Below are 12,980 nucleotides of genomic sequence, written 5' to 3' on the forward strand. Positions count from 1 at the left end.
CAAGAGCCTTTCTGCATGCCAATCCTTTGTAGCAACTATAAACCTTGAGCATTGTCGCTTCTCGAACAGACACTGTCTGAAAGCACACAGCTAACTTCAGAAACTGAAGTTACTTAGAAGAGCCCTAGCTGAAAAGTAAAATCACTGATCAGAATTAGTTCTGTTCTAACTCATACCAGGACACAGGTGTTTACAAAAATGTTTGCAAACTAGAGACAAATGCTGTCATACAAGCAAGTTATGGTAAGAAGCTCTGAGATCTGCTTAGGAAGTAAACAAAGGCTGAATTGCACAGACAGCCTAAATAATTTTTAGTACATAAAAGCTTACTTGACAGCTGCCCTGCTTTTGATAGTGAAACGTCTTTCCAGCCACCCATCAGGTGACTGCTTCTAGCCTAGCAAAGGACTGGTTCTGTCCAAGATTTCTGGACACTGAGTATCCATTTATCTCACATAAGAGACCCCTGCAAGTGCACAGACAAATTGTTTATTGTAAATATACTCAATGTGTATCACACAGGATATAACTAATCTACTGCAGATATCAGTGTGTGTGGAATGTCTACCACATTTTGGCTGTGTTTTACACAGGGCGTCTAACCTGCACAAATGCAGAAATGTCAATGTATCTAGAGTATATCGGGCCAGAAGTACATGGTCTGGTCTGATGAAGCCTGGGACACTTCAGTCCCCTCCTGAAGTAAGATATTTGCAGATGTTTAGGGAAGTTATTGCCTATGTTATAAAGTTAAAAATCAATACTCTGATTTATTATAAAATACATAAGATTATATATAGATATATTTTGAGAGAATGGGAAGTTACTGAAGCTCTGATCCATATGGCAAAGAAGCAGTTACACTGCTCTGTAGCACCATTACTGTATCAAGCCTGGGCATCGACTTGTACTTATAACACTATACTATTTTATTACTCCCCCATCAGAATGTATTTGCTTGTAATTTCTGAAGTCACCAGAGTTTGATCTGGTTTTTGAACAGTCAACTTTATTTATGCTAAGTTTTGGTTTGTTTGGTTGGTTTTTTTTTAATTCAATGTTATACATGCAACCAGGATCAGAAGCTCTGAGACCACATTACCTTTGTTATTATCATACAGTAGATATCTGTGGTTTCATATGATAGCTGGGGAACAACACATTGAAGAAAGTTAATATCTTAATGTTTTTAAGGAGTTAACCAAAGCAACCAGTATTTGAAAAGCATTTAAATTTTCCTTTACAGAGAAAGGCTGCAGCTGCTGGCTTTTGTTAGGTTGTTTTTGTTTTCTTTTTCTGTAAAGCTGATTGAAAAAAAAAAAAAAAAACACATAAATATGAACTACAAAAAGCATCCATCTGATGGCTGCTGCTTTTGCTACTTGGAGTCTGAAAAATTACAACAAAGGAAGGTTAAAATAATCAACAATGGTATAAATACTACTTAAGCCAGCAGTCACATATGGTATTTCAGCAATGTAGATGGATTTAATGAAAACTGAGATCAGTACATAAATCTGTCATCAACCAAATCTAAAAAATATTTTCTTCAGAAAATGAAACTTAATGATATAACTGCTCATCTGTATTAGAGTTATAACAAGTCCAAATGGTAAAACAAGTGCTGGTTTAATGCATTTTGTCAGCTAAGGTTAACCAAATAGACAATTCCTACGATGATTGCCTTGAAGAGAACAGATTGTGTGATAGGTCATAATCAAGCACACATCCCTAGAATAACAACTCCAAAGTACTGCATACTTCTGTAAGTCAGCCGGTAATGCAAAACCAAGTGTGATTTGTCACACCATTTCAGCCTCCATTACAGCTAAGATAGTAGCATGGAATTTTTCAACCTTCACTGGAAGAATATTAAAACGGATAATACCAGCACAGATTTTAAAGAAAATTCTTAGCACTTGCCAAGTCATGCTCTCTGAGGTATCTGCCAGTGTGGGAGGGATGCATGATCTCAAGGGGACCTGTGTTTCATGGTCATCTCAGGCAGGGGGCTGCAAAGTTCATTAAATGATCTTATCTCGCTGCTGGTTCTGTTCAAAATAGCCTTGATATGATGAAGGATTTATGTTACCCCCACTTCAAATAAAAAGTACCGAGGGATGCATTTCATTACTGCCCTGTGACACTGGAGAAGCCAGGGCTGCAGTCATAATATTCCTCATTTGTTTGTGTCACACAGAGGATTTATTTGCAGGAAGAGTCCAACTCCAAAGGTAAGTAAGTACTTGTTTTTTTGTAGCAAGTTTTTTTGCAATAACATCAACAAGAAATGTGTTTGTTCTCTAGATTTAATTCTTGCAAAAGTACATTCTAGGGAAGATGAGAGTGTGAGGAAAATGCCAGGGAAGAGTGCCCAGTTTAGCAGCATTCTAAGGAAGCTGCGTAGCATTGATACAGAAAAAATATTTACAGGCAATTTCCACGACACAGACCTGGATAAAACACCAGATGTGGCTGTATATTCTCAACTGATGGGCTAAACTGTAGCCAAAGTTACACACACACTCCTCATGCAAAGGATTTTCAATAGCAATCTGCTGCTGAGAGGCTTTTTAGTTTCATGGTAGACATATTCACATGAATCAGGATCTGTTTCTCATACATGTTTTGTCAGAACTGGATGTTCTAATGAAAAATTTGCATCCTGGGCAGGATTTATCTTCTTTGATCCTGGACTATTAAGTTGCCCTGTAATCAGAAATCAAACAAAAAAGAAAAACACATATTCAAGATCCTTGACTTATAATATTAATTAATGCTATACACTTGATATTATTAATTCAGCAGTTTATAGGATCGAGCTTCAAAAGTATTGGGCAGTGGGGACAATCTAGTGATCAGAACAATATTTGATCACACAAACAAGCTGCAACCACTTTAAATATGCCTTCGATGTTGAAAATTAAAAGCCTGTAAGAGTTGGACAAATCTATGGAAAGCTCAGGAAAGGCATGTGGACATCCTGTATTGCACAATGCTTATGAATGCCCATTTGCTTGATGCCAGCCTCTGTGCACCTGCCACCACAGTCCTTTCTGTGTGTGTTGATGGCAGGATGTGTGGGAGAGTAGGTAGCCAGCATGGAAAGACAGGCACAAGGACTGGTGGAAGCTGGGGAGCAAAGGAGTGCTGAAAAGACATTCCAGGGAAAGTCTGGTGAGATCAGCGTGAGTGGTTGAGGAGAAATGCAGCTCCAGCAAAAAGTGCAAAGAGACTTTCCAGAGAAAACAACAGAGCTGGGGAAATTAGCGAGAAAGATGTCTGAAAGCAGAGGTGGGAAGTGAATAGGTGAGGAGGAAAACCTCAGTAGACACTCAGGCAGAGAAGGGAAAAACCAAAAAGGATGCTTGTGAAAGGCCTTGACCATGGGCTGAAGGAGAGGAATCAGTGAGATGCACAAAGGTGAAGACAGCAAATAGCTAAATAAGTAAATAGGCACAAGAGCAGAACTAGGATAGTAAGAATTGAATGGATGATATGGAGGGAAATGAAACTGTTGATTCCTCAAGGGTTTTGCTCAAAAGGTTTTAAGAATTTTAACCCTCAATCAGAGCACTGCTGGGGGCTCCAGTACAGAAAAGCAAGGCAGAGCATCAGTTCCCTGCAGTAATTCAGTCACTTGGTTGTCTGGTGTTGAGGAAGGAGTCAAAGCAGCTAAAGAGAACTGAGGCTCAGCAGGTGAGGAGGACAGAATAAAACATAGTGCCTGCATGCAAAGGCATTGAAACTGCCACAGCAGCAGTATGATTCACCTTAATATGTTTCTTTGTCATAAAGGTATTATATGAGGAAAGGTCCAAATTTTGTAACAGTTCTAAGTATTTCAAGAACAGCTATTCTCCAGATCAGAAAAAAAGACCAATCAGCCTTTCACAGAAAAGCAATAATGAACTGTGGGAATTAGGAATAAGGAGAACGGTTGAACAGACTCCTGCACAGTGCTTGAGTGCAAACATTTTAATTTGCATGCTAAAATTGCTTAACTTGCATGTGAGAACTGATTTGCTAGATGCACACTTGTAAATCATGGACACAGGTAGCTCCTACTAGTATTGATTAGTCACACATCAGTACAGTTGCCATTTTCATACACAGAAAATTCCTATTGCACTAAAGAGTCTGATTAATTTGATCGGTGTTTATACTCAAAGAATTACCTCCTAACTGAGCACACATCCCAGCAAGATCATGTTCTTCAAATGCTGACAAACTAGGATATACTCCTGGCAGAATAAATCATTTGTCCAGAACTCTCTTATTTCATTGCAAACTCCACGCAATAGTGTTTACAGAACAAAAGCAGACCGATAGCCTGTAACGCTGAAGTGCAAATGGGAAGAGAACAGTACAGTACACATGCAAATCCATGCATCTTTGATGATGAGACACACAAAAAGAATTTTTGAAAGGGACCAGCAGTGTTAGGGACCTGCATGCACCAGCAGACCACACCAACCTTCCTCTCCTCGAGATTGGTGCTCCACACCAGCTCCAAGAGGTGCAGCTCTCTGTAACTGGGCACTAGAGAGGCAGCCAGAAAGAGCTGTAAGAAACCTCTCCGCATGTTTCTCACAAGCAGTACCAAAGCTTGGACCATTCGTGAGACAGACTGCACTATGCAACCTGCCACACAAATAGAAGAGTACAGGGGATTATACTAAAGTGCTTTCTTGTGTCCCTGAGGAGTTTTACCCACAGTCTGAAGACCTAAGTTAGACTTGAATCTGGTATGCTTCCCCAGAGCGGATCTCATAGCAAACCTTGGTCAGCCCTTTGAGATGTGAATTGCTGCCAGCTGCAGAAGCAGAAGATAAATGGCATATCCAAGACCCAAGGAAAAAGAGGGAAATCACGGCGGCAATTACTAGTCCAGTCTTCTAAAATCAAAGCAGATTTCTTATTGTTTTAAAGTCAAACATCAGCATTAGCATAGACAGTATACTGTCCTATACATTGTGCAATATTTTAATTTAATTTAATGCATTTATATAATACACACATTCACCAAACAATGTCCGTGAAAAGGTAGATTAATAAAATATTGTATTATTTCCAGGAAGATGTATAAACACCCTGAAAACTCTGACTGTGTTACATAAGAATCACAAGAAGGTGAAAAAAATAAATTTCTTGACTCATGTAGATGCTCTGTAACTTTTAAAAAACATTTAACACTACAGTTTGTGTTCTATTACAGGGGGAAAAAAAAAAAAAAAACACTTTTCTTTATACACCACTTTCTACCTAAGAAACTTATAAGTTCCAAGTCTTTCCATAAAACAGTATTACTTGTGGTGGTAACAGTCTCTCATAGAACCAGGGAGTTCCATCCTCAGACTATTGATTTTTTTTACTTGCAAAAGAGTCAAGATGTCACACTGAAGTGATCCTTTTCTGTTTCTACCAACATAATTTGTGAGTGCCAGACAACACTGATAGTGTCACAGCTTCCCTACCTTTGTAAGATTTCCTTTAGCAAATTAAGCCTAAATAATATTGACCTGCCCTAAAATTATTAAATCTAAAAATAAACAATCATCTTCACCTTGTGTACAATAAAGCCTTCCTAGAGTTGACCCTTTCATTTGAGAGCAGCTGCATGCATTCATCAGCTTGCAGCCAGGGCTCTGTCAGAGCTGACTACCAGAAAGGATTATTGTCCTCTCAAAGGATTTTCACTACAGACTTAAATAAAGCTTCACTTAGTCCTAGCTGTTGCAGCATCGTTTAAGTCAGACCTAACTGCAAGATCTATAAAAGTGCTATTACAACTGCCTGTATGCTTTAACAGTGTATTTCTGCCCACTTGTTATATCATACACAGAGGTTATTTGCTCGGTCTCCTTTGGAGGCTGCTTTCATGAAGTCTTTCCCATATGAAATGAGCCCCCTTTTGCTCACCACTTTGAATGAGGTTCCAAGACACAAAAATAAACTGTACTCCAGTGATATCCGTGGAGACAAATCTGCAACACAGGTTTGAGGCCTGTTACTCTCTGAAAAAAAGCTGAAGTGGGAGGTGAAAATAAAGTTTCCATCACTGAGCTGATGTTAGCACAGAAAATTTATCTTCAGGCAAGTGAGACACTGATAGACTAGGTTTGATATCCCTGATTGCCCCACACAACCCTGAATGTTTATGACAGCTGTTTTGAAATGGATGTCAGGACAGAAGTGAATTCAGCCTCTACACATGATGCATAAGGACAAAGGAAACCAGGTGGGTTATTCCAGCAGAGCTGTTGTGCAGTTCCTGTGTTCACCATGACATTGGTCTCAAAGAGACGATTTGAAATAAAAGGTAATTTAGGGTAAAATGGTTCTGCAGTTCAGAGAAGCAGACGCTGGTGCATTGACACACTGCCGTTTATCAAGGATATACAAGGATCAGTAAAATAATGATGCAGAAATTTTAAGTTCAGTTCTTGATACATATTTGAGAGTTCTCTAGTATTAGAGGGAGAGGAAATAAAGAGAAGATGAAGGACAAGAAAAGGTAAGAGAAAACTGAACGACAAGTTATCTATATGTTACACAAAATAAAAGGTTAGGAAACAACAAGATTGAACAATGCTGTGTGTGTGCCTGAGCAAGAACACACAAAGAAAATTTCACAGACTGTAGGCAAATAAAAGCATTCATTCCCATCCACTCCCTAAAAAAAACCCACCCAATCATGTGATGTGTAGTGCTATACACACTTTGTAGTCTCAACAAGGTTCTAACATTCTTCCCAGTACTGCCAGCACCAGATATAAGGGTTAATAACAACAAAAACTAATTCTGAACTTCTCTTTTACTGGGTTTAAAACCTTTTCCTTGGGATTATTTGTTGTGAGGAGAGGTGCTGGAGAGGCACATCTATAAAATAAATTCAAGCCAGCACCAAGAATATATGCAATCAAACCAGAAGGCAGAACATTTAAAACCAGTTAAAGGATATGTGTATTCTGAAAGCATACACTTGGGCTCAGTTACATCTTCTAGCAATAAGTTCCACAACTTTGCCATATTGAGGTGAGATGTTCACCCTCAGATATATATATAAAAGATGTATCCACAGTATATTAAACAAGAATTAATAACCATTCAGAAGGATGAATTTATTATGCTTTGGGATCACTTCTGATTAAAGAAACCAGGAGACATTATTTCTTGCAGTGTATTTTGGAGCCTCAGGGATATCTGGGAATATTACTTGCTGCTCTTCAGAAATATTGTTATTCTTGGAAATTAACACTTGGAGTGGAAAATCCATTAATCTGACCCACATGGTTGTTACCATGTCTTTTTCATATATTTTTAGATTACTCTTGGTACACAATAAGTTAGAAAGGGTAGTAACTGCTACCTAAAAAAAGATACTTGGGTTAGGATTAATATATATGTGGATATTTACAGAATACATATATTTTGTGAAAAAAAACCCACACTCATACTAAGAGAACTTTTGACCTGGAATTGGTTATCCCTAAGCATAGCTGCAGGTGTCAGCTGTACTTTCAGTACACATTACAAACAGATGCCACCACTTATACATCCAGCTATAATTTACCCAGAACCTGAAAAAATACTCAGTAAATTTCTCAAATACTGTGCTTCTATGATTTGGAAGTCATAAGCTGATATACAGAGGTTTTACAGGGAACCACAAGGGAGTCACAGGGAAATCCCAGCAGAAAAAGGACCTTTTCAAAACGGGAAAAGAAGGTGCTTTTGTTCTCTGCTCATGGAGTCTTTATACTTCGCCTCACAGTTTTTCACTAAACAGCCAAATCTCTAAATGAAATTATGTAAAGACTACCCCTTCCCCATTTTGTTTTTCTGATGATGTTTGGCATGGCAACGGCAACAGTTTCTTCAAGCTTTTCCTATCTACCCTTGAGGGGCTTGTTAACCTGCTCTCTATGGTTCTGATTAAAATAAATTACAAATAATTGCCATGAATTCAAACAAAGCATGAGAGGGCCCTAAATACTTGTTAAAAAAAAATTAAATGTTCTGGAAAATATTATAATGATATGCTCATGAAAAACCACTCAGCAACATGGAAGACAGCATAGATATACTAATTCTATAATTAGTAAAGTTTGGAAGTAATGATATGATTTTCTGACTATAGTGTGGGACACAGGAGCTTGACTGTTAGCCCATGAAGCCATGTTAGCCATCATTCTGTGACAGATATTCTTTTCTTAGGGTAGGATCACTCTGAAATTTGTTTTTAAGGTTAATGAAGGGGATGTATAGAGTGGGCATAGACAAAGATATTAAATTAAGTTGCTTGGTTTTAAAAATTGCAGAAAGGGAGAGAAATATTTAATAAGCAAGGTATCTTTTGCAAGTCAGCATCTTATAAAATCTTGTTTATACTTTCATACAAGTAATTTTTCTCCATTCCCAAATAAAAATAATGTGCTATGATGATAAACAGCAAATCACCAGAGCTCTTTCTCCCTATTGTTTTAATCTCAATCTGCAATAGTCATTTTATAATTTTCTGGACATTAAAACAATGAGGAAAATTTCCACTAGATCTGGCAACTTTTATATTTCCTTTCCATTTATGAGTACAGTAAAAAATATCATAATCATTAAGCTAGAGAATACAAGAGAACTGTCCTGCATTATGACATTAAAAGTCACAGACGGATGGAGGTAAGAGGTATTTGAGGTGAAGAAGTAAGAATTCAAATCCCTGTGGACAACATGTCCTCAAACATCAGAGCTAGGAATGAGAAGCTTAGTAAGTCATGCCCACTGTTATCCTGATCTTACAAAAAAACAAAAACAAAAACAAAAACAAAAACAAAAACAAAAAAAAAAAAACAAAAAAAAAAAAAAAAACAAAAAAAAAAAAAAAAAGAAAAAAAAAAAAAAAACAAAACAAAACAAAACACCAACACCTGTGTGACCCTAATGCTGTGAAAATCCAAAACAAGAGTGTGCTTTAGCCATGCAAACAGATGAGGAATCAATAACTTGTCATATGGTTGTTTTGAATTTCTCCTTTAGAGAAAATGAATAGCCAATATATACGTCATGAAGTGCGGGGTTGTGAAACTAGTGACCTGAGGAACTTCTGGGAAAAGACTATTGAACAACAAACTCGGTATCTGCAAATTGAAAAAGAACGCCAGCGAAGAAGCGCTCTGACAAAGTGGGTAGTTTGAATCTGGAAAGGTTATTTGAGTTTGCACCGTAATTGTTTTTCAAAGAGAAGTTATAGCTATATTTAAGTCATGCAATGGAAGCTGAAAGTATTGATTTTTAAAAAACAATAAAGTTTCTCAAATTGTCATGCTAATGTTAACATGTCTAAGCTATGGCTTCACAGGATAAGAGAATAACTCACTCTTGTTCTGTAAATGGGTCCAAAGTGTAGAGCATTCTGAAGTTATCAGGACAACATCTAGTAGTGAAGGCTTGTCTTGAACCCCAACACTTACGCTCACAGCAGAGCTAGCACAATTGTGTACCAGGCCCCTCTTCTTTCTCTGTGACCTTATTTTCACTGAATATAGTTTAAATGAATTGCCTTAATTTGCATAAAGTAAATCCATAAGAAAGCAGACAGTCCAAGTGTACCAGCTGACCAAGGCAACCATCACACATAGCCATATTCACCTCAGTCAGTCATATTTACCTTAGTCAACCACAATGAGCAATTACAGTAGTTTTACTTCACACAAAGTCTCCATAAGTTCAAGGTACATGCAAAGATGGCTATTTTAGCTCAAAATCATTCACTAAGAAAGCATTTTTTTCAACATGTCCATCATACTTCTCTGGATTGGTGCTTGAAAAAAATAAAAGGATGACCTTGTATGAATAACCTTGGATGAAGAAACACTGGAACTAGTCCGTAGCATGTTTTAGACATTTACAACTAACCTAACTTCAAAGTCTCAGCTCCTCAGCTGTGAAATTCCTGTCTTTTTTATTTGGGGCACTCTTTCTGCGATAACTAGATGTTACCAGAAAGAAACCAAAGTGCTACACATCACCTAAAGCTGTCGACTGTGAATCTAACAGAAGTTTCAACATGCATAATGTTTCCAAGCCAAACAGTGCTCAGAAACCTCTATGACATACTTTTTAAAATGCATTTCTGAGAAGGAGGGGGACTGGGGAAATGTTGGGTGTTGCTACCCAGTAGGTGGCAGCAGGCCTTCTCCAGTGGAGACAAGAAGTCACTCTGGCACACAGAGGTAGGTGAGAGAGGGCACACTGGAGGTGAACCACAAAGCTCATGTGAACGCTCGTTGGAATTTAAGACCTAGTCCTAAAACGCCATCCAGCAAAGCACTCTAAAGGGGCAGGACAGTTTGCATGACAACTGGGAAAAAACACCAACGGGTAGCACTGGTGGGAAACATGAAGAGTATAAACCTGATCCCTGTAAAAATATGGGGACAAGCTGATAAATGTTTCTGTCCTTAGGCTCAGAAATGAATGGATGGAGAGGCTGGAAAAACGGATAAAGATGTTGAGGACCCAACCTGAAGACCCATCTAGCTGAAGATTGCACATTCATTATATGTTTGGGGGAGAAAGAAAAGTGTTTTGTAGGAAAGCATGACGGTTTGAGGCAAAAGTTTAAGACAGTTTTACTTTGTCATTTAAACGAGCAATGATTAATTAGCTGTCATTGTTAGAAGTTTCATATGTGAAATGTGTGTTGCCACTTTCAAGATTACGCATCCATCCCTTCATTCGATAAACAGAGACTGAAGTACTCTGAAGTCTTCAAAACTAACATAATATATCGCGATTCACTGGGCTGTAGATCCCTGGCACAAAAAGCTTAAGTTACACAGTCTTCAGCTAAAGCATCTTCATCATACATTTAGGTTTCTGTATAGACTGACTGTAATCTAAGAAGTTTTCTTTCAAATTTCTTTCACGAGTAGCTGAGGTTTTAGTTTGGTTTGGTTTGGTTGGTTTTTGTTTGTTTTTTTTTTTTTTTAATACAGTAGAGGCCAATTCAGTCTAAGGAAGAGAGGATATACACAAACAATGCCACCACATCTCAGATCAGTAGTGGTGTCAAACCTGGTGTGGGTTACAGATCCTAGCTGCTACATTAAATGTCTGTGAAACTATTAATATGTATCCTGAGAAACAGACTGTGTGAGACACCAAGAGGTCCTTGATTAACCCACATTAACTAACCTGAGACACTATACAAAGACAAAACAACTTGGAGTTTTGGAGCTGCTTCTGGTACCCAACCTGGTTTGTCTAGAGCTGTACTGATACCTCTGTTTCACAGAGCAGCTCGATACATTTTCACAGGTGTCTGTCATCACCAGTGACAAGCACACTTCTTCCTCTAACACTATTTCCCTCTAAGACTCAGTATATATTCCTTAACAACCAGCACCTTCAGAAACATGGCCAGTTTCCTCTCCCACATTTGTCATTAGTCAAAAACATTTCTAATTCCCTTCTTAATGCTTCATTAGGAAATGTGGCATTTCCTCCAACAGTATCAAAGCATTTCAACAGGCTGGTGTAATAAAATTGCTTCCTTTTTAGGGTGACTGCTTTGTTGACACCAGAATGCTTGGGGTAATGTACTGCAAAATAGGATGTTTTGAGCATGATAAAAATCTCTTCCTTCAATTTCTTAACCTCTCAGTCCCTTTTTTTAAGAACATTTCACTATTTCTCTGGTAATTCGTATTCTTTCAGAGTAAAGAAGACTTTATTGCCAGTAGGGCAAAAAGAGAACAGCAGAAGGGTTTGGGGTTTTAAAATATTTAGAACATCTGTTCTTTTTAAAGCAAAACAAAAATTTAATTTTTTTTTTCTTTCCCTCTTTCTTCATCCATCAGCTCTAAATTCACTTTTGTATGTCCTAAGGTCAAACCAGATCCATTTTCAGAATTTAAACATGTAAATAAAGTTTGAGAAGCCTGACAAATCCTTAAAAGCATGGAAAAAAATAGGACTTTGGAACATATGCTCAGAAATCAAAACATCAGCAGATACATCACCAAACTTGGGAGCAGAACTTCCCCACCAGCTCAAAAAAAGCTGCCAAACTCATGTTCTTCAACTGATTTTTTTTTTTTTTAAGCAATTTAAAAAGTAATATCAACTGGGAATATGCAGGATAACAATATATTTACAATACAGCTTCATTTTAATAAACAATGACCAGGTAGACACACAACTTGACTTTTTTTTTTTTTTAATATTTATTTCTTTGGAAATGCAAGTTCACACAGTTCAATTCTCCCACCATCTATCTGTGCCTTGTACTTACTGAAGCTCTCCCTAAACTCCGTTGTGAAACAGCATTGAGTTTTGTATCATTTTGGCTGAAATTAAAGCTTGAACTGAGCTAAAGAAAACCTTTTGCATCCTGTCAATCAGTGTGACTACACAAGGTGCAAAACAGAGGGCATCAGAGCTGGCATATTTTGAAGATGAAAGAAGTACCACTGGAATAAACTTTTATTTCCATCTTGCATAGTTGAGATCCTTATTCTTATTTTCTCATAAAGTCAGAATGAGGAAAATCCGTTGAGAACCAGGAAAAGACATGCCAGGAAGTTACTCCCACCTGAGTCTCTCAGTGCACACCTCATATGTTTATGTCACTTACGAATGTTTTTGAATAGGTCCTTATTAAACTAAGACTCTCCAAAATCACCTCTTCAAAATGATAAAAAGGAACTTATTTTTTACAGACAGCATCTATTCCAGCCCAAAGCCAAGAGAGTTCTGAAAACATATTTCAGAATTAAGCAACCTTTCTTCTGAGCTTTGCAATTTCACCTTTAGTGTCTGGATGAATTATTTCATGCTCAAGTTCCACAGCATTAGATTCAAGACTCTGGGCTCATGTAATCTTTACTTATCTAAGTGCTAGCAATATGTTTTGATACAAACAGCTCCACTTTTGCTGGGGTAATCTACCTAGGAGTTTTGTAAATTACCACCATAAA

At 37.7% G+C, this 12,980-nt stretch overlaps 1 protein-coding gene across 1 annotated transcript; it reads left to right on the forward strand.

Moving 5' to 3' along the window:
• The first annotated feature begins 9,041 nt into the window (after positions 1–9,041).
• On the forward strand, positions 9,042–10,543 carry LOC103781916. The gene is made up of 2 exons (XM_008949644.1): positions 9,042–9,181; positions 10,465–10,543. Exons 1-2 carry the CDS (start codon positions 9,042–9,044, stop codon positions 10,541–10,543), a joined length of 219 nt encoding a protein of 72 aa, XP_008947892.1.
• The last annotated feature ends 2,437 nt before the right edge of the window (positions 10,544–12,980 follow it).

The sequence above is a fragment of the Merops nubicus genome, unplaced genomic scaffold, assembly GCF_000691845.1.
Source record: "Merops nubicus isolate BGI_N331 unplaced genomic scaffold, ASM69184v1 scaffold35471, whole genome shotgun sequence".
In the NCBI taxonomy this organism is placed as follows: Eukaryota; Metazoa; Chordata; class Aves; order Coraciiformes; family Meropidae; genus Merops; species Merops nubicus.